This window comes from Nasonia vitripennis (genome assembly GCF_009193385.2).
Source record: "Nasonia vitripennis strain AsymCx chromosome 1 unlocalized genomic scaffold, Nvit_psr_1.1 chr1_random0013, whole genome shotgun sequence".
Lineage (NCBI taxonomy): Eukaryota > Metazoa > Arthropoda > Insecta > Hymenoptera > Pteromalidae > Nasonia > Nasonia vitripennis.
The window spans coordinates 1,217,232-1,243,873 of NW_022279601.1; the positions used below are offsets into that span (position 1 = coordinate 1,217,232).

The 26,642-nt window shown below is 37.2% G+C and overlaps 7 protein-coding genes across 20 annotated transcripts; 2 read left to right on the forward strand and 5 right to left on the reverse strand.

The window, feature by feature from the left end:
• The first annotated feature begins 45 nt into the window (after positions 1–45).
• On the forward strand, positions 46–24,794 carry LOC116415927. Of its 13 annotated transcripts, none has more exons than XR_004345164.1 (5): positions 65–353; positions 1,021–1,091; positions 1,881–1,954; positions 24,344–24,456; positions 24,527–24,794. XR_004345164.1 is itself a non-coding variant. In XM_031921595.2 (4 exons), the coding sequence occupies exons 1-4, from the start codon at positions 178–180 to the stop codon at positions 24,357–24,359; spliced, it is 324 nt and encodes a 107-aa protein (XP_031777455.1). In that variant the 5' UTR covers positions 65–177; the 3' UTR covers positions 24,360–24,447. The 13 variants fall into 13 exon arrangements, 4 of the variants coding, with proteins under 4 accessions (XP_031777455.1, XP_031777454.1, XP_031777453.1 ...); XR_004226463.2 differs by having other exon boundaries at positions 24,544–24,794; XR_004226468.2 differs by having other exon boundaries at positions 75–830; positions 1,047–1,091; positions 24,544–24,794.
• LOC100114478 (ubiquitin recognition factor in ER-associated degradation protein 1-like) lies at positions 2,453–4,135 on the reverse strand. The gene is made up of 5 exons (XM_001599427.6): positions 3,922–4,135; positions 3,726–3,846; positions 3,486–3,640; positions 2,851–3,408; positions 2,453–2,774 (listed from the first exon to the last, which is right to left on the reverse strand). The coding sequence occupies exons 1-5, from the start codon at positions 3,922–3,924 to the stop codon at positions 2,718–2,720; spliced, it is 894 nt and encodes a 297-aa protein (XP_001599477.2). The 5' UTR covers positions 3,925–4,135; the 3' UTR covers positions 2,453–2,717.
• On the reverse strand, positions 4,504–7,809 carry LOC100114436 (cytochrome P450 6k1). Its single transcript, XM_001599410.5, has 6 exons — positions 7,161–7,809; positions 6,226–6,972; positions 5,930–6,160; positions 5,578–5,858; positions 5,246–5,438; positions 4,504–5,170 (listed from the first exon to the last, which is right to left on the reverse strand). Exons 2-6 carry the CDS (start codon positions 6,875–6,877, stop codon positions 5,001–5,003), a joined length of 1,527 nt encoding a protein of 508 aa, XP_001599460.2. The 5' UTR covers positions 6,878–6,972; positions 7,161–7,809; the 3' UTR covers positions 4,504–5,000.
• On the forward strand, positions 8,830–10,487 carry LOC116415928. 2 transcript variants are annotated; one of them, XM_031921598.2, is made up of 3 exons: positions 8,830–9,466; positions 9,550–9,703; positions 9,789–10,210. In XM_031921598.2, exons 2-3 carry the CDS (start codon positions 9,566–9,568, stop codon positions 9,996–9,998), a joined length of 348 nt encoding a protein of 115 aa, XP_031777458.1. In that variant the 5' UTR covers positions 8,830–9,466; positions 9,550–9,565; the 3' UTR covers positions 9,999–10,210. The 2 variants fall into 2 exon arrangements, with proteins under 2 accessions (XP_031777458.1, XP_031777460.1); XM_031921600.2 differs by having other exon boundaries at positions 8,883–9,462; positions 9,789–10,487.
• LOC100114397 (neprilysin-2-like) lies at positions 13,347–17,291 on the reverse strand. The gene is made up of 9 exons (XM_031921591.1): positions 17,161–17,291; positions 16,766–16,926; positions 16,433–16,678; positions 16,099–16,310; positions 15,314–15,490; positions 14,610–15,104; positions 14,240–14,531; positions 13,904–14,154; positions 13,347–13,832 (listed from the first exon to the last, which is right to left on the reverse strand). Exons 2-9 carry the CDS (start codon positions 16,923–16,925, stop codon positions 13,494–13,496), a joined length of 2,172 nt encoding a protein of 723 aa, XP_031777451.1. The 5' UTR covers position 16,926; positions 17,161–17,291; the 3' UTR covers positions 13,347–13,493.
• Positions 17,959–23,113, reverse strand: LOC100114362 (neprilysin-2). The gene is made up of 9 exons (XM_008204261.4): positions 22,865–23,113; positions 22,019–22,179; positions 21,690–21,935; positions 21,327–21,538; positions 20,709–20,885; positions 19,274–19,768; positions 18,879–19,170; positions 18,543–18,793; positions 17,959–18,471 (listed from the first exon to the last, which is right to left on the reverse strand). The coding sequence occupies exons 2-9, from the start codon at positions 22,176–22,178 to the stop codon at positions 18,133–18,135; spliced, it is 2,172 nt and encodes a 723-aa protein (XP_008202483.2). The 5' UTR covers position 22,179; positions 22,865–23,113; the 3' UTR covers positions 17,959–18,132.
• Positions 23,997–24,539, reverse strand: LOC116415929. Its single transcript, XM_031921601.1, has 2 exons — positions 24,261–24,539; positions 23,997–24,138 (listed from the first exon to the last, which is right to left on the reverse strand). Exons 1-2 carry the CDS (start codon positions 24,489–24,491, stop codon positions 24,049–24,051), a joined length of 321 nt encoding a protein of 106 aa, XP_031777461.1. The 5' UTR covers positions 24,492–24,539; the 3' UTR covers positions 23,997–24,048.
• Positions 24,795–26,642: the final 1,848 nt, after the last annotated feature.

Consider the following 26,642-nt stretch of genomic DNA (forward strand, 5'->3'; position numbering starts at 1 on the left):
AATTGGTGTTAAGGCTACGCGGACTTCCCCTCCCTCCCTCTCTCTCTCTCTCTCTCTCTCTCGCTCTGCATCACACTTGGCTGCGTGTATTGTGTGTGTTGTCAGTTGTGTCATGTGTGTAATACGTGCGCGTCGCACACCTCTGCGCGGCGCAAACGTGTTTCTCTCCCCCATCCGATGTGTCTCGCTCTCGTTTCGAAGCTCCGGCACAGTAGAGTCGAGAGCCGCAGGCCGCTCCGAACGATACGAGTACCTATAATGTCGCTTCTTGTTGTGTATACGGAGTCCGATGTAAACAGCTGTTATTCCCCTGCGAAGCCCGCCTTCCTATACGCACACGCGCTGAACATTGTGTACGTACGATAACACTGCTGGAGGCGATAAGCACCAGGAAATTAATTATCAGTCGCTGTGCCGTTGAGATATGTGATTGTTTCGCGTGGACACGGGTTAAAATTGTATTGCATGCGTGAGAAGTTGTCTATCCGCGATTGTCAGGTACATACACAATATTTGTTCGATTGATGAACACGCCGCCGCGAAATCGTTGAATCGCAGAGAGGTGCACCGCACAGATTCGCGATAATCGCTCGCTTTTCCTTAACTGTACTAAAGCTGTGTGCATAGCTCGTTGCTGTACTGTATAAACAATATTTTGAAATACATCCAAACAGTGCAAAGTCAGTTTCAATTTATTATTTGTGATTGTATACGTTTTATAAAAATGAAAATTGAAAATTTCAAACGTTACAAATCATGCTATCAAAAGCTCTATAAAATCATATTCATATAACTAAAGTTTGATATCGTTCACTGAGACGTTTGTCGTGGTAATAAGATATGTCTACAACTTTTTAAATTTTTTACCAAAAATATCTCTATACAAAATTTTCCGTTTATCGATAAAAATCGTTGAAGATTGCAAACATTTTCCCCGCTTGAGATTTGAAAAAAGACATTTGAAGTCGTCAACGATACGGATATAATACCTATGTTACGCAAATATCAATAAATTTCAAGGTTACGTATCAAGGGCTCTTTTACAGAAAAAGGGCAGGAGCAACTGGTGCCCACTTTCCAGCCAAATACAGGTACACCAAAGAATCGCCTAGTATTTTTTTTATCTCTAAAAACCAATTCTTAGGAAAATCCAATTCCAAGTCATCTATATCAATTTTTAATACTTTTATCAATCAACTTTTGCACAACAAATCGATAAATTTATATTATTCATTGTTTGTAACCTGCATAAGGATTACTACTTGTGGTTTGATTTGTTTGAATTATTAGTTCTTAATGAGTTTGATCCTAGTTTTATTCAAAATCACGTTTTCCGGGAAGTAAATAAAAGTATTTTTTCTTAACACGTGCATGAAAAAGACCCGTTTCCATGCCTCTAAAGTGAATGGCAAGCTGCTCATTTCGAGCGTGCGGGAGAGAATGGCTATTCCCTCCCGCTACTCATAAACACTCAAAAATAATCAAATTTTTGAAAATTTTTGAAAATATTTGAAAAATATTGATATTTTTTTAAAGAGAGTGGTTTACGACTCAAAATGCGCAACTCACCATTCACTCTATATGCATGAAAACAGGTCTTTACAGGCACTTGTCAAAAAAAGTACAGTGTACGAGTCTCCGCCTCAGGTGCTTTCGGCGCCCTCGACTCCAACTCGTGCTCAAATCTCACTCTCGTTAGAAATCGCCCTTTCCCCCCCCCCCCACCACCTAGTTGCACAATATACTTTTAACATGCTAGTGCGCAAAAAATTGCGTTTAAAAATAACCGCGTATACCATGTACACGGGTAATTGTCATTTCAAGAAAAACCATCGCATAATCTAGTAATAATACTAAGCCCATCCATTTTTTTTCTATAGAAATCGTTGGGCACTTCTCATATAGCACTTTTGAGGAATCAACGTGTTATCGACTTATGCAGATACTTTTATATGTGAGTACATTGTTGGCCTTGTATCCTAATTATTTAGGACATACGCAGAACGCTGGAAAACGATAATGAGTAATCACAATGTTTTCTGGGCTATTCAATTTCTCTTATCGGAAAGTAACATAGAAAAACTCACGTAAATATAGCAGCCATTGTTTAACAGCATGTTCGAGAAATGTAAATGACAAATTCCTATAGGATAATTGAGTTGATACACTTTGATTAAATATGCGTATAAATTATACAGCTGTTTTTTTTACCGTTTTCAGGCTTATTGGTGATGCACTGGTAGAATTTTTGAGCCAAATTTTACAGTATGAATTCAAAAAGTTCATTCTATGTTGATTGTTTGTTTTTACTTATCTAATTATGACGAGAGTCATATCTATCTATCTATGCAGATATAGTAGACAGCTCTTCGAACCTTTTACCGGTCTTATACCGGCGTGACTACGAGTCGCGTTCGAAATCCACGGAAATGAGTAAAAATAAAATAACAAGTTTAATTTCAAATGTCAAGTACAAAAAGCTTTATGTAGGCATCCATTATGGGAAAATTTGTATTGTCAAGCGAGTCAAGCTTCTATGTTCTATTTAATTTGATGTTTTGCCATGACTCTTTGAACAATTTCATGCAATTTATTAATACATTATCTGTTGTAGATGATTAAAACACAACACGCTTTATCTTTCTACAAATCTAAAGCACAGCCAATAAATACTGTTCTTAGTAGCATAACAGACGTTGATTCACTAACTTTCTAAACTAGCGTAAGACAGATCCTATTCCTGAAAACGCTTTGAATTCTTCATTATCTTTCACCTGAAAAAAGTAATGTTTATTAATTGCCTAGAAGAGAGCGTTAAAACGTTAAGTAAATAATCGCAATTTAAATCACCTCTTTCACGTTTGCTGATGGTTTCACATTACGCATGAACTTCAAAGTTCCTACAGTATAAGCGTAATCGGGTATGCCCATGACGTAAACAACTGGTTTGTCAGCTGATGGATTATCTGTGGGCGCAGACTCTTTGCCCTTTTTGCCATCCAATCGGTTGCCTTGTCCTCTAAAAGCAACGAATCCAGTGGGTTCTGGCATCATGTCTACCGAACCCAGGCTGTTCTCTTCTTCCGACACAGGCTTTTCAGGCTCCTTGTAACCAACTGGAGGAGCAAACTCGACATTCATGTCGCACTCAATGATAGTAACAGCTGGATTTGGCTTAGTCTCCAGTACGGACATTTCATAAATACGCGAATTGTAACTGATAGCTATTATATCTCCAGCGGTTAGACAAGCAAAATTTCTCAATCCATTTTCCAGAACAGCTTTCGGATTCGTAATTTCCAAGAAATCTTCCGACTGAGGTTGAAAGCGAGCATAGGTTGCCACGGGTAGTGATACACTCATCACATTCAAGATATCTCCTTCTTTGAGAAGCAGGTTGCGCATCATCTGCAGGACGATTGTAGGACATTTAGCTAACCAGAATGAATATGGTACAAACAACGATTTCAGTTGAATCAGCTTACCCAGCAAGGAAGGTATGCCAATCCTTCACCAGCGATAAATTCGAGTACACCGCAGTAGGTCTCTCTACGGGTTATTCTATTCGTCAGTTTAAACAACATCGGGTAGACGGTATTCAATCTCGTGAGAATATCAAGCGCTGATGGTGGCAGTATGACTGAAGTATAGCTCGGTTTCAATTGTACATCATTGCATCGTAACACTGAATTTTTACCAACAAATTTTGTTTTCTAGTCACTTACTCTTTCCACCTTGTTCGATATCTTGACGATCGATTCCAGGTAACATGGACGCTGAGTAGCACTTGAAATGAGTGTTGAAGGATCGGCGAGATCCCCCCGGCATTCGCGAAATCATCGGAAACTGAAAATACACGTCATCTTCATAACATATATGATAAAAGAGACGCGCGTATTTAATAAAACAACGAAAACTCACCATCTTGAAGATTTGCAAGTGTTAAACTGTAGAGAAAATTTCCGTCGCTATAAATCTGTGGTATGCGGATTGCACTATTTGGATTCACGTGTTTACGACGATAGGCTCTTTGTGTATACTAAGTCACTGTAAGGCACTAGATGAATGTTACTGTGTTACTGAGCGGTCAGAGATCGATTGTGATTTTTCTCCTGACAAACTTCAGTTTCGTATAAGTGCTTAGAGGATCATCATCAGTGCTGTCCCCACTTAGACCAGGATCAGCTGTCCTCTCGTCGGAGTAGGGACAACACCGACAATCTTGATAACAATGTCTCCTTTCGTCTCCTTTCCTATTACCCTGCGATTTATTGCATAGATAAATTTCAAGAAGTCGAAATTATTGCACCAATGAAACTTACTATTTTTTTTTCGACGAAGAGGGCAATGGTAAAAATGTTCACGTGGTTTTCTGGTATATTAAAATTTCGTGTATTTATTATTTTAAATGCGACTTATATAGAGTAGTCTATATGTGTCTATTGGCACGAATGAAAAAATATCCCTCACAGGGATGCATTACTTAAAAATAACAGAGACGTGTGACTGGATATAATTGTTATAAGAAGTAATAGTATGAGAGCATTTTTAACTCAGTTGCTTTATATATGGCTCTAAAATGGCACATTTTTAGAAACCTCCCTAACTCTCGTTTATTGTTTTTTGTGCTTTTGGAGATGCCGGAAAGCCGACTGAACGGTCAAAAAGTGGTTTGGGACACTGCTTTTCACATACTTGCATTCAAAAAGTTTTTGATAGCACCGAAAAATTATGAAAGATTTTAAAGATCTGTGGTACTTTGCTCAGAGAAACAGTGGGTACACGATCTTTCGTATTTTTTGGATTATCGAGAAAACATTGGTGTTACAAAGTACATTTTAGTCTAAAAAAATGCAGGTGCTTTTTTCAATTTCCTATTTTCAATAAGCTTTTCTCCTATATACATAGTATCTAAACTTTTACAATTGAAACACTGTTAACAGCAACTTAAAACAATGAAAAAAGCACTGCGCCGTATTAACAGTACGTGAAAATTTGCCTCATTGGCAAGTTTTGATGCGTTGAAAATACAATTTGATGCCATCAGCTGGAGCTAAAAACAAAGCTCGAACATTAAGTTCGGTTATGTGCTGTGGGTTTAACGACACTTCGTATTCACTCAAGATAGTGATCAAACCGACCATAGTTTCCAATTGACCGATGCGCATGCCTGCAGAAAAACATAATTTTGTTATTTCCGCAAATAATATTATGATATTGCAAAAGGCCATGAAAATTTGTTTACCAACGCACACCCTTGGCCCTTCTCCAAAGGGCATGTAAGTACACGGTTGAATTTCGTTCTTCCTTTCCTCGCTGAATCTGTCGGGATCGAACTTCGTCGGATTTGGATGGTAATGCGGGTCTTCGTGTAGACCGGCCTTTAACGCAGCGTAAACGGCAGTTCCTTTTTCAATGACTATATCAGTTCCTGGTAACTGTGGATCGAACGCAAAGTTTATTTGTTTTTCATGCTCGAAGATATTGGCCGACGATGAATTTACGAGATAATAACGTTTTTTACCGATGAATCGTTATTTCGGAGCGGTGTTATCTCAAAGCAGGTGCGTTTCTTACCTTGTAATCTTCTGAAGCCAGCCTGTCAATCAGAGGTGCAGGCGGATACAATCTCAGGGTCTCCGAAATCACTTGACTTAAGTACGTCATCACCGCGACGTCTTCGTAAGCAAGTTGCCCGTCCTTGCACAATTTCTCTCGAATTTCCTCGCGTACTCTCCTCTGGATTTCCGGATGTTTGGCCAGTTCCAGAAGAGTAAATCCTATCGTTACAGCGCTAGTCTCGACTCCGGCGACTAGGAGTATGGCGGATTGGGCAACCAAGTGATCTCCTTCGAACTCTATATTGCGACGTACGCGTATGATTAAGTATTGTTCTTCCGGGCTCAGTAAACATTTTCAGAATACTTACTGAACTCCTGGCTTTGCTTTTCATTGCTGAGCTCCACCAGGAAGTCGATTATGTCTCCCCTTTTGATCCCGGATTCTTTTCTCTCGTTCATTGACTCCCAGAAGGCGTTCCTGAAAAAATCGTTCGAATCGCCCAACATCGAGCCCATCAGGTAGTCGCTGATCTTCGGAAAGAAGAAGGTCGTGAGTATTTGCAGCGTGCGCACTAAACCTAGTTGAAATATCTTTCGACCTGCGAATAAAAGTACAGAGTGTCCCCATGTACATGTCACAAGTTAAATGTTGTAATACACTCACTGCGAAGATAAAATTCAGGCTCGGGTTCGACGTACGAGTTGGTTTTAATGCCAAAGGAGAACGAGCTGATGACGTCCGTGGTGTACTTATTACTCAGCTTCCTGCACTCGATCGTGACCTTTTCGCCGTCTGGGATTTGAGATTTGAGATAGTTTCTGGTGTTCGCCGCTGATTCGAGCATGAGCTGAAAATACCTCTTCAATTTTCCGCTGCTGAACGCCGGGGAAAGCTTCGAGCGGATGTACTTCCACTGCGCATACTTGATGGAAAACAGGTTCTCGCTTCCGATCACATCTGTTTTGCGCTGGGCCGCGAAGTAACGATTGCAAAAGACGTTGAAGTCCTTGATCAATACCTGTTTTATCACCTCGGGATTTCGAAGGAGCAAAAAGGGCTTCTGCATCACATACACTCCTACGACTGGGATGCTGGAATCGACCAAGTTGTGCATCTCGCCAAAGGCTTGCGGGAAGGATTTTTTCATCAGAAACGCGTCTCTGAAGTGGCCGTAGAACCAGTGGCAAGGCGGGGAATAGACTCCGCGTTTGCTCCAGTAGGTTTGCTTCTGCTTTGCGTACATGTAGAACAATGTGAATGCACTGAGAGCCAGTAACACGATGTAGCTTAAAACCGATAGCAGGTCGAAATTCATTTTTGCTTTGGATGTTTGCTTTAAGTGGTAAAATGCCAAAGAGCTTTCCGATATTTTATTCTAGCTGTAACTGCAGCTGTAAATTGACACTAGACCTGAAATTTTAATAAAGTTCTCATTCAATTTGAAAGAAATTATTTAAATTAAAAAGTTCACGAAGATCAACACGTTTTGACTCAAACATAAATATTTCAATCCAAATAAATCCATTAAATAAAAGAAATTTAAGTACGCATTTTTAATTTTTACATAGCTTTATTATTTTAAAAACAATTTCGTGTACAATTGTTCAATAAATTATTAAGTATCTTGCGTGAATACAGCCATCCGTTGAGACTGGACTGGAAACAGCGATGCCAGAGTTCACCTGCACTCATGGACTGGCGCGAGCGCACCGGAGCTTCTGCGTTCTTAATAACAAATGCCAAGCCTTTACCGGCAAACATAACAGCCTCCCGCCTATCTCTCTCCGCTGACCTTGCAGACGATTCCGCTCACAACGAAATCCAGCCAGATCTTTTGGCTATAAATACTCACGAAAACTTTTGATTTTTTCTCATAAAAATTTGTAACTAACAGTTGCAATTGTTGTGTCCACTACTTAGGTGACCTTGGCTTGCTTTGACGTCAAAATTGTTGAGATCCCGAGTAATAGTCGTACCTATGTTATAGCAAAAGAGCGGACTGCTCCAACTGACGTTGAATGCGCAGAATACATAATACATAATGTCCCCGACAACTTTGAGAAGAGTGTGTGTGTGTGGGGGGGGGGGGGGTGTCCATAATAAGCGTGCTCCATGTAATTATGTCTCTGAAGATTCTTATTTTTCCCTGAATCGCTCATGATGATTGTAGTTGACAATACAGTATACAGTTATTCGATGTTGCCAATTAGGAAATCGATTGCTGGCTGATTGCGACGAAGCATGTATCATATAACTTTAAATAAAAATAATGATGAATCATGTAGCTACAAAGAGTTAAAGCTTAGCCTATATAGTGTAATAATTATCGGTCACTCTCTAATATTTTTCTCTTACAGTAAATACAACTGCTTGAAATTAAATTTCTCTCTGCCATCTGCTATATATTCATATGTTAAATAGATAAGATTAAACAGAAATAATTAGTAATATCTTATTTTACGCATACAATTGCTCCAAACAGATAATTCTCGCACAAGTTCTGCGAGTACGATTTCCTCCCAATCGATTTCTTCTATATAAGCTGATTCGCGTAGTGGTGTAGGAGTCAGATGAGTTTTCGTGGCCAACGGAGGTCCAGTCAAACACCAAACATTTCTATAGGTGTATTTTGGCCCACTGATTACGAATTTTGATAGTGATTTGCATGCATATTTTATAAAAAGTTAATTAAATTTAATTCTTTAATGCGCTGTAAAAATAAGACATATAAGACAAAAATTATATTGTTACTTTGAAATTTGTTTTCACTTTTACGCAGAAATGCTCGCCCATCATTCGCGGAACTAAAAAGTTGATTAAACGCCAAGTTATTGCAAAATTGGTAAATATAGCTTGCATAACTAAACTTTTTCGTCACTATTTACTTTATAACTTCGGCTCTATTGCGAATTTTTTAACTCGATACCTCGCATTTTGAGCATCAAACATTTCGATATAGAAAACTTTTTTAGTTCCACAAATTGACGAGCATTCCTACATGAAAATGGAAAAAAAATGTCAAAATTAAAATTTAATTTTTGTATTAGGTCTTGTTTTTACAGAGTTTTAAACAATGTTAGAAAGAGGGAGAGCGAGAGAGAGAGAGAGAGAGAGAGAGAAAGAGAGATATTTGCACTACGGCAATATATTAAATACAAAATATAGGTATATACAGTTGAAAACAGTAAAATAGTAGATATACATAAATTCATATGAATTATTGAATTATTCTGTTTTGACCAACTGTCGTACACATAAACATTTACAACTAAGGATCAACATCAAATAAATGTTGCCGTAATGCCTTCTTAAACGCCGACACAAGGAAATTTTACCATACTTTAGTTGGACAGTTTACATTTGTTCTGAGTCAATAAATATTTACAGAGAAAATAACTATATTTGAAAATCATGTCGTGCGCCAATAAAAAGCTACATCTAAAAAACTATGGATATTGAATCCCTTTTATATGTATAGTCTAATATCAATAGGGTATAAAAAAATAACGTTAAATGGCAAGCGCAGTGTTGCACAGTGTTCTTGTTACACAATATTCGATCACACTTGCTTGTAAGCAGAACCTATCGGTGCTTCCCATAGCATTGCAGTCTCGCACATGAATGAATTATTTTGTTTGCATGCTTAAAATCCAGATTAGCAGTAAATCCCAGCGTATAAAGCAATTTGTGAACTTAAGCATATTGTCGGTTACGTCTCATTGAATATCAAAGTCTTTCTGCATAATAATTATAAGTCGTTTAATGGATGTGCTTTCCACCTGCCGGTCCCCACTTCGTGCCCGAACGATGAATAATTAAGTGTGTGAAGTTTTGGTATATAAACTCTTGAACCCTCATCTTAAACAACACAGTTACTCGCAGAGTCCCAATAGGATACTCGTAAGTAAGAATTTGTTTTCACATAATTTTTACAACAATAGAGAGTTATGCCATCGATAATAAATCACTTGATTTAACCAACTGAAGCAACACAGAAGCAACCATGAAGTTTCTTGCCAGCCTGTTTATGCTCATCGTAGCAGTCATGGTAGCAGTAGACGCCTACACCCCACCGGTGCAGAAGCCTCATCCGAACAAGCCCAAATTCCCAACATTCCCTGGTCAAGGATCCTGGAGCGGAGTAAGTGCAGCTTTTTCTGTTATTTCACAATAACTTTTCTGTATGATTTTTCAAATACTAATGTCTGTCGATGATGACTCTTCAGAGATCCCGTCGCTCGCCCCAAGACAACGGCCAGATCTCGATCAACGGCAAGAAGGAGGGTGGTCAGACTTCCTGGAGCGTTGAAGGCCAGCAGAAGGTCTGGGGCAACGAGCACGGCAGCATCCACGTCAGCGGCGGAGCCAACAAGCAGCCCGGTGGCAAGCCCCAGGGATCGATCGGCATTGGCGGATCCTTCGAGTGGGGAAAATAAATCGACTCCTGTAATAATTTACTTTATTTTGTGATGTTATAAAATTATTCCAGATTCTGTGAAAAAGTTGTCGCGCGAGGAAGTTAAAGGCGAAAACCAAGAGTTTAATTGTAGAACTTTATTTCGATACAGACTTGAAGACTTAAGGTTAAAGCTGATATAGATGTTGATCTCGTGACGGCTCAGAGCAATCTGAATTTTTCCTGACGTTTCTATGGCAACTCTTTTTTTTAACTTCTTTTCTTTCTTTATATATAGTCGTTAACAAAAGTGTGTCACATTCTACCGCCAGTTTTGAAAGCGTGCATCAGCGTGATACATCGAATCATCTTTCTCGATATTTCAATATCTCAAGAGCTTCGCTAATCCCATATACAATCGTTCACGATTATGGCACGGCTCGTAGAACGCAAACAAACAACAAGCAACTTAGTAAAACTCGAACTATCATCTGTATCAACTATCAGTATATACAAATCATCTGCGTAGCCTAGTATCTGCGTTGTTTCATTAAGTGTTGCGCCCAGCTGGCTAACCTGCATTTTTCTAACGGCATACTCTAACGTTAAGTTGAACAGCACCGTAGAGAGCCCATCCCCTTGTTTTAAATCATCACGTATCATGAAGGGTTCTGATACATTACCGCCTACTCGGACCTTTCCCGTGCTTCCGTTCAGACATATTTCAATTAATCTCACGAGTTTTTTCGGTACCCCGAGAAGTACTAGAATTTGATATATTTTGCTTCGCTTAATAGAATCGTACGCTTTTTTAAAATCTATAAATAGTTGGTGTATGGTTTCGCAAAATTCCCACGTTCTTTCTAACAACTGTCTTATGGTAAACATTTGATCGCTCGTCGATCTGTTGCGCCGAAATCCGCACTGATAATCTCCTAATATATCTTCCGCGAATAGAGTGAGTCTAGTTTGTATTACGTTTGATAGAACTTTGTAGCACGTTGCTAAAAGTGAGATACCCCTATAGTTGTTGCAGTCTGTCTTATCCCCCTTTTTAAAAATCGGTATAATGATGGATTCCTTCCAATTTTCGGGTATTGTTTCATTTTCCCATGGCACATACTAGTTTATAGATTTTAAAATTAAGCTCGACGCCCCCATACCTGAGTAACTCAGCTGGCATAGAGTCCTTTTCCGCTGCTTTGTTGTTTTTTAGTTTTTTAATCGCGGCCTCTACTTCTTGGTAGCTCGGTTCCTCCATGTGGAGTTCGTCCCCTAATTCTTCGCTATTTTTGTGCACGTTTAATAATTTATCGAAATAGTTTTTCCACATTTGTTGTCATTTGTTACGAGGTCCCCGTTTTCGTCATTCATCAATTGCGCTCTACTCCTAAAACCCCTTCTGATGGCGTTAATCCCTCTGTACATTTCGCGGGGGTTGTTTTCCTTATGTTAGTTTCTATTCTCCTAACAATATTCTTTTGATACTCCCGCTTCTTATTTCTGTAGATCGCGCCCGCCTGTTTCCTTACGTTAGAATACTCTTCTACGGTCCTATCGCTTCTATTGTGTTATTTAGCCTTTTTGCGCCTTTCAAACCAGATTTCGCACTCTTCGTCAAACCATGGTTTGCTCTTTGGCTTTTTCTTTTTATCCAGTACTTTCTTCGCGGCCTCTTTTACTGTTTTTTCGATGTCCCCTCATAAGCTATTCGGTTCGTCATTCCCCTCCGGCGATGTGTTTGTTTCTTCAAGTGCCTGAAACCTGTTATTAATTTCTATCTGGTACCTAATGCACTCTGTTCATCTCGCGCTCTGTACATCTCGTAGCTTTTCAATATCGAAGCTTTCTACCTTGTTTGTTCTACTAATCTAGCTCTTAATTCGGCTACTACTCGGAAGTGGTCCGAGTCACTATCTGCCCCTCTACATCGAGAACGTTAGTATGACGTCTTTTTTCAATGAGAAAATGATCAATTTGGTTCTGTGTGGCCCCGTCCGGCGATGTCAACGTTGCTTTGTGTATGTCCTTGTGCTTAAAACACGTAGTTTTGATTATAAGATCTTTTGCTGCCGCAAAATTTATGACCCTAATACCGTTATCATTGCTGGCTTCGTGCAGGCTTTCCTTCCCTATAGTAGGCCTATACATTTCCTCCCTACCTATTTTAGCATTGAAATCGCCTAATATTAGATTACCTGCTCTAAAGTTTCGTAATAGAGATCCTTAGCTTCTTCTTCTTTGTCCTTCGTAGGACAGTGTACATTAATGAATACCTATCTATACCATTCACCTTCGATGATGATGTACGAGAGCCTATCATTGACGGATTTGAAACTTTTAACCAGATGTATGATGCTTTTGCTTACGAGAAATCCGGTGCCTAGGGATCCCCCGCTCCCGGCCTCATACAGGTACGTGAAGTTACCCGATGCTAGTACTCCGCCATCTGGCCACCGCGATTCCTGTATTGCTACCAAATCTAGATTGTACCTATCAGTTCCTTTATGAGTTCTTTAAACGCGCCTGCTCTGTATAGACTGTGAACATTCCAAATTCCGACCCTTAAGTCCCTTTTGGTTTTGATTTTTTTGAGCCATGATAGTATGTTAAACCCGCGCGCTTTGGATACTGTTCCGATCGCAGGTGAGTCCACCGTTCTAGAGGTGATAACCCCCATACCTCTCTAGAACTAAGTATGAGAGTTTTCCGACTTTGAAGAGGACAGTGTCAACTCGTCGTCAGACATATTACGGTTTCATTCTCGCATCCTAACGCCCCCCTGCAAGACAGCGCGCCTTCGCTGGCATCGTTACCGCGTAAGACCAGGTGACGAATCATTCTACACATCCCCTTTCGGGGCAGTTGTCATCGCTCCCGCATCCTCCTCGGCAGCAGGATTTTGGCCCATTTTTGTAATGTGTGATGAAAGAGATAGATTGAGAGATAAGAGATAATGTGAAGTGTTTTTTTGTTGTGGTGCTTGCGTAGTGTTTCTAGATGAATGCGTTCGACAGTGTGGGCTCATCACACCCACGCCTGTCCCTATCGGCTGTCCGCGGGTGCTTATTCAATTTATTCGCAGCTAACCTTTTTCTCAGGGGCTGTTCCTCTATCCACAACCTGAGGACGCGCTGTGTAGTGGTGATAGGCACCCACCCTTCCGATCTGGACGACAACGCCCAAGACCCGCCTAGGGTAGCGGCATTGTAACAGCTTCAACACGTAATAACTTTCTCAAATTTAAATGTTTTTTAAAAATTCAAAAAGTTTGTGAATCGGCTTAGATATACAAGCCGATTAATAGACACCGCCGGGAATATAAATTTTATGTTAAGAACGATTTTCGGGCTATCTTAAGAATGAACATACAACCAATAACGAAAACTTACAACAGGTTATGAATTATTTATTAAATATACCTTAAATAACTTTTTGTTTTGATTAATTCACATTTACAATCATATATTGATTCGAATCAATGATTCAACAATATCAGAAATAAGATATAGTAGTTTTCGTCTACGTAAAATGTCTACCACACCGTACACTTCTTGACGGGATTCATATTCGAGCCAAGAGGACAGTTAAAGTCTTTTGCGAATTCTGGATTGTTCGACATCGGTCCCTTGACTCTAAATTCGCCCGGGCTATGAACGTTCGTAATGATCTGGGCTCTCAATGCCTCTGGACGAAATTTACTGCAGTAGACGTTGGCAGCGTTGATCCAGAACATCTGCTGCGACGTGTAATGAAGACCAGGAAGACGTGGCTCAACGCCATTCTTTTTCTCCCATTCCCGGTAAGCAAAGTAAGACTCCTTCATTCCGCCGTTATCGGCGATGTTTTCTCCTTGGGTGTTGACACCGTTAAGCTGCGGAAAGTTTATTAAATAAGTATCATTTCGCTTATAAATAGATGAGCTACAAAGTATTGAAGTCTTACGTTCAAGCCAACTTCCTCAGCGGTGTAGTTGCTGTACTGGTCGATGATACATTTCGCTTTTTCCAAGTACTTTTCCTTCGTTTCCTTTTCCCACCAGTCGACGAGGTTTCCGTCCTTGGAGAATTGCGAACCCTGATCGTCAAAGCCGTGGGTGATTTCGTGGCCCATCACGGAACCGATGGCGCCATAGTTCAAGTATTTGGGCTTGTTTTTGTCGAAGAACACGCCTTGCAAAATTCCAGCGGGGAACTCTAAAAAGAGGAGGAAAAACGGTTAACTAATCGGCCGTCATCACGCTGCTCATGCGTCGCATCGTGTTCAAACGATGGCACTCACGAATGCTGTTCTCGTTCGGCTCGTAGAAGGCATTCACGATCGCCGATCTGGCGTGAGAGATCCAGTCGGTTTTGTCGACTGGTTTCCTCAATTGACCGAGCGAGTACTCTTTCTGGAACAAGTTGAAGTTCAATTTGGTTTTTAAGTAACTCGAATCCACAACTTCGAAATCCTTGTAGAAGTCGTCGAGCTTTTGGTCCTCAAAGAATTCATTCGGGTACGCGATGTAAGGCGCGATCCAGTCGACCTTTTCTAAAGCCGCCTTTTTTGTTTTTTCGTCCATCCAGTCAAGCTATAATGTTAATCATGATATTAATTTTGCAACACCTTAATTGGAATGATATTTATTTCAATGACTTATGGGCCTCACCTCTAACAAGATGTTTTTGAAGCTTTTCTGAAGGTTCTCTATCATTTCTTCGGCGTCGTGTTTGGATTCTTTGTCGAAATACTTTCTAACGTAAATTGCGCTGGCACCGACATACAAATTATAGGTGATGTCGCTTAAGCAGGTCTTCCATCTCTCACCCTTCTCTTTCTTACCGGTGAGAACCGCCTCGTACTTGGTTTGAATAGCTTGGACCTTATCACCCAAAAAGCTGGCGGAGTCCATGCTAACCCTCCACAAGAGATAGTTGGCCAGAATACGCTTGGGAGTGGTCTGAATGAGTTTTTCGAAATCAGCCAAGAAACTCGGTACAGCGACTATCACAACTTCGTCCGCGGCAACAGAAGTATGAGGTTTCAAGATTTCGTTCAAGTATTTGGCCCAAGGAATACTGGTGTACTTTGATTGCACTTGTTTTATAGAAAATGGATGATAGAGCATCTCAGCATCTCGGCGCTCCTCCAAAGGCAAAGAAATCTATAAAGATGATCGTTCATTATAGATGTGTAAATCTTTTGAATGCTATGCCGAAATCGTTAGTAACGGGTATAATCGAAGAAAAACTAATATAGTATTTCGTTACATCCCAAAGGCTGTCATGCTACATTATGCTCATGTCTCTCTAAATCCGCCCTTACTTTAATACTGCTGTATCAAATCCGTTATTAACATTTTAGTAAACTCACTTTAGCTAGTTTAATTTCAAAATCGAGTGATTCCTTAAGTTCTTTCTTTGCTCGTTCACCGTCGGCTCCGAATAAAGTAGCAAACTCCACCATGTATTCATAATAAGCTTTGACATTTTTATCGTCAAAGCCATTTCTTAAAAATTCTTGAGACAGTCCAAGGGATGTTTGATCCAACTAAAAAATGTTGTAATGGTATACGTTCTTATCTTTGAAAACATGTATACATTTCGCATTATAAGCTATATTATTCATATAAAAATCATTATTGTAGTACTAATTTGCTTTAATAACAGCGACTTTGCATTATGTATTAAAGCGCTTTTTAAAAATTATAACTTTGCATTCTAAAGATAATATGATTTAATTTTTTTTTCTTTAAATAACAGAAATCCTTTATCTACAATCGCTGATTAAATATTCACTATAGTCATCATGTATTTATCACTGCTTAATATCTGAGATTGACTACCTCTGATATAAATAGGTGTATAGATCGTTATTTCTTTTAGATTGATCATATATATTGATATTATAACATACATGAAATTAAAAGCATATGAATAAAGCTAAAAATTTGATTCGTGAAACATCTATTTACAATTGGCACATATAATAATGATTATTAACGCGAATAAAATTATTTATTGGGGTGATATGAAGTGTCAGATCAAAAGTTGATTCATAATTAATAAAATGTCAATAATATAATATCACAAGTGATCTTGATGGTTATCCTATAAGTAATCTAAAAACATTTTAAATTATTATAAGCTGAAACTTACTGTAATTACACGTTTTTTGTTATTTTTCATGTCAACTTCAATGCTTAAACCTATCAAATAGTTTGTAGAGTATCCACTGCGACGGAATTGATATATCGATTGTAACCAATCAAAATCTGTTTCTTGCCACAAATCACCAGCTAACACCGGCCAATTTCCGAAATTTTTGACGTATCTCAAGTATTCGTCGTTGCCATTTTTGTTGATTTCATCTGCAATGATATTGTAAAATACATTATATTAAATATCAAATCTTAAAAATGAACTTTAGTTGAATTTCAATGCATTCCATATGTATATATTACGCATTTATTCATTTGATATAACAAAATACCTTTATTCATGCACGTTTTGAAGTAAGATTGCAATAATTTAAAAGACCGAGGATCAGTATCTTTAATGCCATCCTCAATGCTACTGCGCAACTGGACCTGAAGCTTGTCGTTAAGGTTGTCAAACATAGTGAGTTTACTCTTATCGTCAGGAATGTAGGAGTTTTCTACAAAACTTCCACATGCAAATTTGTAGAAATCATCGCAAGGATTGACGGTCGTATCCATGCTTTCGAGAATGGATGTGGCTGTTGCGTAAAGAATAACAAATTTGTATCGATAAACGTTATTATAATACTTTTCTAAAACACATCATTGAAATGAGCGGTAATTACCTGCCGAGATACAGGTTGGTGTTTCGCAAATTGTTTTGGAAGGGTTCTTTCCTTTAATCGATGCATGTTTGTCCAAATGCCTTGCTTCTGAAGATCCAAATAGTTGAAAACCGATGGTTAATACCACAAAGAGGATACTTCTCTTTATAGAAGACCTCATCCTAGTTTGTTAATTACATTGTATTAAGTATATTTAAAGACAGTACATGTTTTTAAACTGTTCGTAAAAATTATTCGCATATTGAAAAAATAAATTGAGTACACCATCAAAGCCAAACGTTTTTGTAACTTTTATAATGTAATCTTCGACTGATTAGGCGTTAATTTTATTATCGTCGGAAAATGTTAATTAAATATTGGTTATTTTTTCAAAAGTGAGCTTTTATAATTTTTACCTGAGAGAACACAATCTTTCGTTTGGGAGTAGCCAAATGAAGCGTCCGCCTCATACAAGGCTTGTGCTTCAACTAATCAGTGCTACTTGATGTGTAATCGTAGCTTTCGGACTTACTGTAACATTTGGAACTCAGTTTATCTCGTGTTTTATTTTCCCCTACTGCAACATCATATCAATGGCTACATCGTATGCATCGTTGAGGTAGTAAAATGTTACAAGTGAATTCCCCTACACTCTGATATTATCTGTTATATTTTAGATTAGCTGCATAACGATAACTTTTTTAATCATAGGAATCTTATTCTTGAAATCTATACACCTGGCAAGAAAGTTCTCTTATCAGGAGTTAGGAAGTAACAACATTTTTTCTTGAAGGCATATGATCAATTCTGCGAAAAATTAACATTTGCCTTTAAAAAAATCAAAATAAAAGTTAAGACACGCACTCGGGTCACTTTTTTCTGATTTACACGTTTAAAGCAATGCGGAACGACTTTTCGCGTGCAAAGCATGCCTTGCGGCACTGTTTTCGTGACTTGTCAAATTCAACAAAAAGTGCTTGAGGGTGCGAACAGAAAATGTATATAAGTTGGATAATCAAATACGCGAAGAGAGTTTCAATTTAAAAACAAAAATCGTTAAAAATCCTCAATGTAACATAAGATTACGTACAATGAATGAAAATACCAAAAAGTTGTGAAAATTTTAATAATGTGACGTAATATACTAATTTTGTCATCTATAGATTTATACATATAAAAACCATTTATGTTATGTAAATGAAAAAGGGGTTTGATTAACCATATTGGTATTATTAAAAATACTAATTATTTTATTGCTGTTTTTTAAGAAATAACATTCTTAATTACATTTAATTAATTGTTTTATCAGTCGCTGTCTATGATGAGTCTATAACTTTTTTGAAGTCGCATATTACTACAGTAATACTCATTCTTTTTACGTGAGATATCTACCACACCGTACACTTCTTGACGGGATTCATGTTAGAGCCAAGAGGACAATCGAAGTCTTTCGCGAATTCTGGATTGTTCGACATCGGTCCCTTGACTCTGAACTCGCCCGGGCTGTGAACGCCTGTGATAATGCGAGACTTCAATGCCTCTGGACGAAATTTACTGCAGTAGACGTTGGCAGCGTTTATCCAGAACATCTGCTGCGACGTGTAATGAAGACCAGGAAGACGTGGCTCAACGCCATTCTTTTTCTCCCATTCCCGGTAAGCAAAGTAAGACTCCTTCATTCCGCCGTTATCGGCGATGTTTTCTCCTTGGGTGTTGACACCGTTAAGCTGCGGAAAGTTTATTAAATAAGTATCATTTCGCTTATAAATAGATGAGCTACAAAGTATTGAAGTCTTACGTTCAAGCCAACTTCCTCAGCGGTGTAGTTGCTGTACTGGTCGATGATACATTTCGCTTTTTCCAAGTACTTTTCCTTCGTTTCCTTTTCCCACCAGTCGACGAGGTTTCCGTCCTTGGAGAATTGCGAACCCTGATCGTCAAAGCCGTGGGTGATTTCGTGGCCCATCACGGAACCGATGGCGCCATAGTTCAAGTATTTGGGCTTGTTTTTGTCGAAGAACACGCCTTGCAAAATTCCAGCGGGGAACTCTAAAAAGAGGAGGAAAAACGGTTAACTAATCGGCCGTCATCACGCTGCTCATACGTCGCATCGAGTTCAAACGATGGCACTCACGAATGCTGTTCTCGTTCGGCTCGTAGAAGGCATTCACGATCGCCGATCTGGCGTGAGAGATCCAGTCGGTTTTGTCGACTGGTTTCCTCAATTGACCGAGCGAGTACTCTTTCTGGAACAAGTTGAAGTTCAATTTGGTCTTCAAGTAACTCAAATCCATAACTTCGAAATCCTTGTAGAAGTCGTCGAGCTTTTGGTCGTCGAAGAATTCATCAGGGTACGCGATGTAAGGCGCGATCCAGTCGACCTTTTCTAAAGCCGCCTTTTTTGTTTTTTCGTCCATCCAGTCAAGCTATAACATCAATTGTCATATTGATTGCATAACACCTTCTGAGTAAGTCGCCCTATCATCCCTATTGCTTGTTCTAAACTTACAGTCCAAAATCAGATCTTACCTCTCTCAAGATGTTTTTGAAGCTCTGCTGAATGTTCTGTATCATTTCTTCGGCGTTATGCTTAGCTTCGTTATCAAAGTACTTCCTCACGTAAAGTGCACTAGCACTGACGTAGAGGTTGCTAGTGATGTCACTTAAGCAGGTCTTCCATCTCTCACCCTTCTCTTTCTTACCGGTGAGAACCGCCTCGTACTTGGTTTGAATAGCTTGGACCTTATCACCCAAAAAGCTGGCGGAGTCCATGCTAACCCTCCACAAGAGATAGTTGGCCAGAACACGCTTGGGAGTGGTCTGAATGAGTTTTTCGAAATCAGCCAAGAAACTCGGTACAGCGACTATCACAACTTCGTCCGCGGCAACAGAAGTATGAGGTTTCAAGATTTCGTTCAAGTATTTGGCCCAAGGAATACTGGCGTATTTTGATTGGACTTGTTGGATGGACATCGGATTGTAAAGTACCTCAGCATCTCGCCGCTTTTCCAGGGGTAATGAAATCTGAAAAAGTCGTTTTGATATGCTATTCTTAAAACATGTAAATCTGTAATTATGTGCAAATCCAGAAAAAAACGAACACTTTCAGGGGTCTGAGTGAACGAAATTGAAATTTGAGGGCACACATACCATACCAACTTGGATTTTTAACAAAAATCGGCGATTTTTCCCATTTTTAAAATCTTTATAACTTTTTATCCAAACGGTCAAATTAATGCTCTTTTCTATTTATTTTGCTTTCAAAATTTAGATCAACGTTTTAATTGTTTGATCGGTTATATATATGCCCATCAATTGTAGCTGTTTTTTGATCTTTTTCGTTGTTATAAATATAGCTGATGAAACGGGTAAAATGTTTAATGGTAAAAAGAGCTTTAATTTGAGTCCTGGATGGTTAAAATTGACTGCTTGAATCAAAAGTTATAAGGGTTTTAAAACTAGAAAAAATCGCTGATTTTCGTAAAAAATCCAAGTTTTCATAATTTTTCGCTATTTTCAAGCCTAGACAACTTTTTACCTAGGCAATTATTTTTAACTCACTAGTCCTCAAATTAAAGCTCTCTTCTAATACTTCGATCCTAGTAATACACATTGTGGATTGCGCCTTCAGACACTAAGTGGGTAAAGTTTAACCATGGCTAATTTTCGTTTATTTTTCCCATGTTAAATTCCCATAAGAGAAATTAAACTGCCCGGCAAAAAAAATAAGTATTTCGAAATCGCGGGAACCCAAGGTTTTTCGGGTTCTGGGTGGCCTAAAAAGTTGGTTTGGTAGGTGTGCCCTCAAATTTCAATTTCGTTTACTCAGACCCCCAAAAGTATCCATTTTTTTCTGGATTTGCACATATGCATGCTTGAGACTTATATTTATAAGCCGCTGTACGGTTTTGAATTTATCACATGTTCTTTATTTAATAAGATGTTGGTACTTTATGAACCTTACTTTAGCTAATTGAGTTTCGAACTCAAGTGATTCTTTTAGTTCTTTCTCTGCTCGCTCAATGTCGGCTCCAAATAAAGTGGCAAATTCCACCATGTATTCATAATAGGCTCTCACATTTTTGTCTTCCAAACCTTTCCTCAAAAATTCTTGAGAAAGTCCAAGGGATGTTTGATCCAACTGAAAATGCAAGTAAATGCGATCTTATAAATGAAAGTTGACTATTGTTGCTATTCTCGTGAAAATCAATAAAAATCCACGTCTATGTTATTGATGTAACGAAGAACATTGATGTATGATACGATAATTGAAAAAGTACATGGATTTCGAAAGGCGATAAGTTAAATATTTACAAGTCATGTACCTATCAGTACTCGAGCAATCTCGATTGATTACTTCCGATATCAAATCAGAATATATATATATATATATTAAAATATCAGTACACAACAAACATGTTATCTTATATATATATATATATATAAGATAACATGTTTGTTGTGTACTGATATTTTCGATATTTTTGATGATAAATATTGTATTACCAAAAAAATTACAGAAATAAATGAAAGTCCTTTAAAATCAGAAAAAAACTTAATTCTAGTGTAATTAGAAACTTACTGTAATTACGCGTTTTGTATTATTTTTCATGTCAACCTCAATGCTTAAACTTATCAAATAGTTCGTCGAATACCCATTACGACGGAATTGATATATCGATTGCAACCAGTCAAAATCTTTTTCTTGCCATGAATTACCAGCTAAGACCGGCCAATTTCCGAAACTTTTTATGTATCTGATGTATTCTTCGTTGCCATTTTTATTGATTTCATCTGTAATTATTCAGAATAAAAAAAATGCATTTATCGATTACGAAAAATTAGCAATTTATTAACAATTAAAACAATTGACTATGTCCATTAACTTTTCAGCTTCTATAATATATGTTTAGAAAGGAAATATTATATTCAAAACAAAAAATACCTTTATTCATGCACGTTTTGAAGTAAGATTGCAATAGTTTGAACGACCTTGGGTCAGTGTCCTTAATGCCATCCTCAATGCTGCTGCGCAACTGGTTTTGAAGTTTTTGATCGAGATTCTTGAACATATCGACTTGGCTTTTATCGTCGGGGATATACGAGTTTTTTATGAAGCTGCCGCAAGCAAATCTGTAGAAATCGTCGCAAGGATTAACGGACGTATCCATGTTCTCCAGAATCGATGTGGCTAGTATCGATGAAAGGATGAAAATTTACCGTTTAATTACGTCAAAGATATTTCATGATATATGAGCATACAGCAAATACTACCTGCCGATATACAGGTTGGCGTTTCACAAATTGTTTTTGAAGGTTCCTTTCCTTTGGTTGGCATATTTTTTTCCAAGCGCCTTCCTTCAGAAATTCCAATTATTTGAAAAGTGGTGGCACATGCCAGAAGGACGATACACCATTTCATGGAGAACCCCATTCTATTTTATAAAAATAGAGATCGTTAAAATAATAAATCTCAAGGATAACTTCAATGAATCCGTCCACTATGAGTGCTTCCGCGTGTGTGGAATGTGCAATTTTCTTCTGTCGTAAACCTACTTAGATATTTTCAGTAAAAAATTATTTATGACATTCTTAAATGTATCTAACATTCATTGTAACAACCTTGTTCTAGCATTTTTCAAATTTGATATTGAATAAAGTATTGCATGAAAAATTATACTTCAAAAACTGTTTTCACGTATAAATAATTGTTATACAGATAGCAAATAAAATACTAATAGTTGGTCAATAAACCACGCACAAAACATTATTTAACTTATTCCAACATTTTTACAGTCTGCAGGGCACATAAAGAGCTGATCACGAAAAATGTTTAACTCTGTCTTTCCACGCATAACATATCACGCCCTACAATTGAACTACATGATCAAGACCAACGTATAGGCTTGTTATAACAATATGCCAAAATTCGTTATCGTTATTAAACACGTTGTTGATACACAATTTTTTTATTGATATTAAACATTTTTAGGATTGAAATTTATTCTAAAATAATGGTATGTGTAGTAAAATAATTAATGAATTAAAACGTTATTTTTGTAAAAACTAATTTGTTAATAATTAATAAGCTTCACCTAAATAATACAAGTAATACTTTACCTGACGGAACGGGTGCTTGCGCCTAAAAGTGTCTAGCCAAGAAGCGTCCGTCTTGTGGACTGTCTTCGTTGCATCTGAACCGGACGGAAAATCTACTTACTGTATAATCGTTACTTTCTTGTTGTCTCATACGTAAAACTTGTTTCATCTCGTTCTTCGATCTTTCTCCCTACTCTAAAATCTTAACAATCGCTGAGACACGTATGTATATATTGCCTGTGATGTTAAAGTACTTCAAAAGTTAACTGCGTATACTCTTATATAGATGTCTGATAAATACTCGGTTATAAACAAATGATAATATTTTCAAGCAATGTATTTTACAACATTTTGGTTGGTATAAATTCTTGAATTTGAAAGAAATGAAACTATGAAAAATACAGCTATAATATATAAATATTATTGTAATCATGTCGAATTGGGTAAGGGGACCTAACCACCTTAAAATAATGTTTGTTATGCTGTCATATTAAAAAAAAAATAAGTAAATAAACTGATAGATGTTTAAAATACATTATAATATATGTTATATATAGCAAAAACGAAAAAAAAAACAGTTTTAAATATATTTTGTATGGCCTTATATGCTCAAAAATAGCTATGCTAATAAGGATGCTGTTTTTTTTTTTACTGACTGCAGGATTCAAAAGCACTGGAGCATCATATTAAAACAAATCAATAGTTATTTTGTTTGTTGTGAGTGTTTTCATGGTACGAGTTGGGATTTTAAAAAAACAGCTATCCGTAAAAAGTTTGATGGAATGAAAGTCAAAATTTTTGTATTTTTCTTGATTTTATTGAAAATTTTGACTATCGTTCCATACAATTTTTTAAGGTTAGCTTCTTTTTCAAAATCCCACACTCGGACCATGAGAACACTCACAACGAACAAAATAACCATTGATTTGTTGTAATCCGATGCTTCAGTACGCTTGAATCTTGCGGTCAGTGAACAATACTTAATCATCTCAATATTAACTTTTGTCAAATAACATTAAATATCACAGTTATAAGTATTTTCACTATTTTTTTTATTAATATTACATTTTTGTTCAATATATATATATATATATATATATATATATATATATATATATATATATATCACATTATTCACTTTTTTATACTTTTGCAAACTTTTGTGTTCATCACTGACTGAAACTACTAATAGCAATTGGTATAGTTCAATACTTTTTTGATAACTTCTCATAATATTTTTGATTATCTGACTGCGTCTCAATACTTATTAGACCTCTGAATACGCCAAGCCAAATCTGTAAACACAACATATAATCTTAGAATGAAAAATTACAATTAAAAAATTTTAAATGTTGTATTTGGGCTTTTTATACACGCCATTTACAATTAAAATAAAATTTCAGTATCTGCCACTGACATATTCATTATCAGCAGTGGGAATATTCAATTGCCTTCTCAATCTTCGTGCTTCTTTTGAATTCATTTCTGTTTGTTTTTCAGCTTCCTTGATACGTAATTGGTCCTTTATCACTGCAGCAGATAATGTATTTTTGCCAGGTTCAATATCAAGGTTAGACATATCAACTTCAACAGTTTCTTTGCTTGAATTCTGAGTAAGTTTGATTTCCTTTTCGACGGCATCAGTCATGAATTTATGAGCAACATCACAGGTACGTTTAATAGCTGTTTTCTGATTTTAGTAAAACTTGAGTTTTGCACTGGAGCAGGAAAATCCAAAACTTAGTTAACTGAGATATCGCTTATGACAACTAACTGCTTTGTAAATCCAATTACCCCACGGCTTTGTTGTAGCAACAAAGTCAACTTTGATAATCAACGCTCATTGAAGGCACAAGTATTATAATTTAATTATATAGTAGCATTAACAATGAGTATTGAAAGTTATAATGTATAACTCAATAAAGGCATCAATAAATTATTATTATTATTAGAAACATGTAATTTTTTACTTTTACCATGATAGTTGAATAAGTGACGTTTTTATACACGGAAAAAAATGGTTGGTAACAGTAACAAACCGTTTGGCAAAATACCCACCAACTATTTTTTTGGTTAACCTTACCAAGTACTTGGTAATTATAATAAAATAATTGGTAAGTTACCTGCAATTTGGTAACATTTATCAAGTTATTGGTTAGGTTAACCAAAAAAATAGTTGGTGCGTATTTTGCCAAGCGATTTGTTACCGTTACCAACAATTTTTTTCCGTGTAGTTATTTTGGCTATACCCACGCCCCTCACAAAATAACGTAAAAATCGTTTATTTTTATGTTATTTTTAAAAATTTCCATGCCCCCCCCCCCTACAGCCCCTACAGCTCCCCACACAGAAATAACACGAATTCGATATGATTAAATTACTTAAAATGTACTGTTAGTTCATCATACCAATCTTTAAAGTTTAAAATTTATTTCGGACTTTATACCGTCATATTTTCACTACGTTGAATAGTAAAATATGGCCGCATTAACAGTCCATTAACCATATGGACCGAGTAACCGAGTTCAAGGAACTCGATGAACTTTAAGAGTATAATTATTAAATTTATAAGACGGTTATGATAACAATCATTATTATAGATGATTTGCTGAGCGAACCAACAACAGCACTGAATGAAATAGAAAAGAAACACGAGACAATAAAAGATACATTAATTAGTGTTCTTGAAGAAAGTTCAGATTTCAAATCAGTATCAAATACTACATTTACTGGAAAAATTAAAGATACTAAATTAGTAGTCGATACTTTAATACCTAATCAAAATAATACTTCTACACCCTGGTAGAAAATAAACCAACCAAAATGGCCTGTGAATTATGAATTGGATAAAAATGTTGACCAACGCTTATCATGAATATTAGCCAACATTTAACCATCGGTTCGGGAAAATTTAAAATGTAGTAATTTAAGGTTATGAAATTTTAATACTATCATAGTGATTTATAATTTCGGTTTGTGATATACCTATAATAAATATATAGAATATGCTAAGCTCTTGATGTCTACGTGAATGTTCACCGTCTGTGTCGTTCAGGTCACCCGGAACTCTCTAAATTGTTGTCCAGGTATTTATTATGGGAAAAAATGTTAGGCTTAGTAATGCGCTTCGTGGTTTGCGGTGTGTAGGTGTAAGTTCTGCTCGAAGATGATGGACACGTTACCCGCGAGTCTCGTAGACGATGTCCAGGTGTCCGAGAACCTCAGCGGCTAGTAATGATTCCTATATCCAGTCTAGTTCTGAGTACAAATCGCAGTTTATTAGTGAAATATAAAATTGTGTAAATTTTAAACATTTTCCAAATTTTCCGAAATTTTTCAAAAATGTTCAATATTTTTCAATATTTTCAAACACTTTTTGAAGTCTTGTATAGTAATTATTTCCACAGAGCGCACTACTTATATTTTATTATTTTTCTCTCGTCGAAGACCTAGACATCGTCTACGAGAGACCCGGGTGACGTGCTCATCATCTTCAAATATAACTTACATCTGCATATCGAAAGCCACGGAGCGCGCCAACTAGATTTCATTTTTTTCCCCGATGGACACCTGGAGCGCGCTACCTAGGTCTAAATCGAATCTAACCTCAAACGAGTATTTCAAATTTATAACTATCCGTTTACCAACCCAACCGCTCGTAATGTGACGAAATAAGCAGTATTTAAGAGTAACTGTTGGTTAAACCGTTGGCCAAGTCGTTCGGATTTGGCCAACCGATGGCGAATCAGTTCTTTACGTTTTCCACCATGCTGGGGAGAGCCTCAATAATAATTATATT

Bases quoted from the DNA above. Each gene is read 5' to 3' on its own strand.
- LOC116415929 (XM_031921601.1), bottom strand. From the start codon at position 24,491: ATGACTGATGCCGTCGAAAAGGAAATCAAACTTACTCAGAATTCAAGC. The intron at 24,139-24,260 runs GTCAGTGGCAGA...TTGTGTTTACAG, and splicing joins CCACTGCTGATAATGAATAT to ATTTGGCTTGGCGTATTCAG.
- LOC116415928 (XM_031921598.2), top strand. From the start codon at position 9,566: ATGAAGTTTCTTGCCAGCCTGTTTATGCTCATCGTAGCAGTCATGGTA. The intron at 9,704-9,788 runs GTAAGTGCAGCT...ATGACTCTTCAG, and splicing joins GTCAAGGATCCTGGAGCGGA to AGATCCCGTCGCTCGCCCCA.
- LOC100114397 (XM_031921591.1), bottom strand. From the start codon at position 16,925: ATGAGGTCTTCTATAAAGAGAAGTATCCTCTTTGTGGTATTAACCATC. The intron at 15,105-15,313 runs GTGAGTTTACTA...TCATCTTTATAG, and splicing joins TTGAAATTAAACTAGCTAAA to ATTTCTTTGCCTTTGGAGGA. The intron at 14,532-14,609 runs GTGAGGCCCATA...TTAACATTATAG, and splicing joins TCAAAAACATCTTGTTAGAG to CTTGACTGGATGGACGAAAA.
- LOC116415927 (XM_031921593.2), top strand. From the start codon at position 178: ATGTGTCTCGCTCTCGTTTCGAAGCTCCGGCACAGTAGAGTCGAGAGC. The intron at 354-1,033 runs GTACGTACGATA...TTACGTATCAAG, and splicing joins GCACACGCGCTGAACATTGT to GGCTCTTTTACAGAAAAAGG. The intron at 1,092-1,880 runs GTACACCAAAGA...TTTTTTCTATAG, and splicing joins CACTTTCCAGCCAAATACAG to AAATCGTTGGGCACTTCTCA.
- LOC100114478 (XM_001599427.6), bottom strand. The intron at 3,641-3,725 runs GTAAGTGACTAG...GCTATACTTCAG, and splicing joins TATCGAACAAGGTGGAAAGA to TCATACTGCCACCATCAGCG. The intron at 2,775-2,850 runs GTGATTTAAATT...TACTTTTTTCAG, and splicing joins CATCAGCAAACGTGAAAGAG to GTGAAAGATAATGAAGAATT.
- LOC100114362 (XM_008204261.4), bottom strand. From the start codon at position 22,178: ATGGGGTTCTCCATGAAATGGTGTATCGTCCTTCTGGCATGTGCCACC. The intron at 21,539-21,689 runs GTATTTTTTGTT...GAATAATTACAG, and splicing joins CAAAACGTGCATGAATAAAG to ATGAAATCAATAAAAATGGC. The intron at 19,171-19,273 runs GTAAGATCTGAT...TTGATGTTATAG, and splicing joins TCAAAAACATCTTGAGAGAG to CTTGACTGGATGGACGAAAA.
- LOC100114436 (XM_001599410.5), bottom strand. From the start codon at position 6,877: ATGAATTTCGACCTGCTATCGGTTTTAAGCTACATCGTGTTACTGGCT. The intron at 6,161-6,225 runs GTGAGTGTATTA...TTTTATTCGCAG, and splicing joins GCCTGAATTTTATCTTCGCA to GTCGAAAGATATTTCAACTA. The intron at 5,859-5,929 runs GTAAGTATTCTG...GTCGCAATATAG, and splicing joins AAAGCAAAGCCAGGAGTTCA to AGTTCGAAGGAGATCACTTG.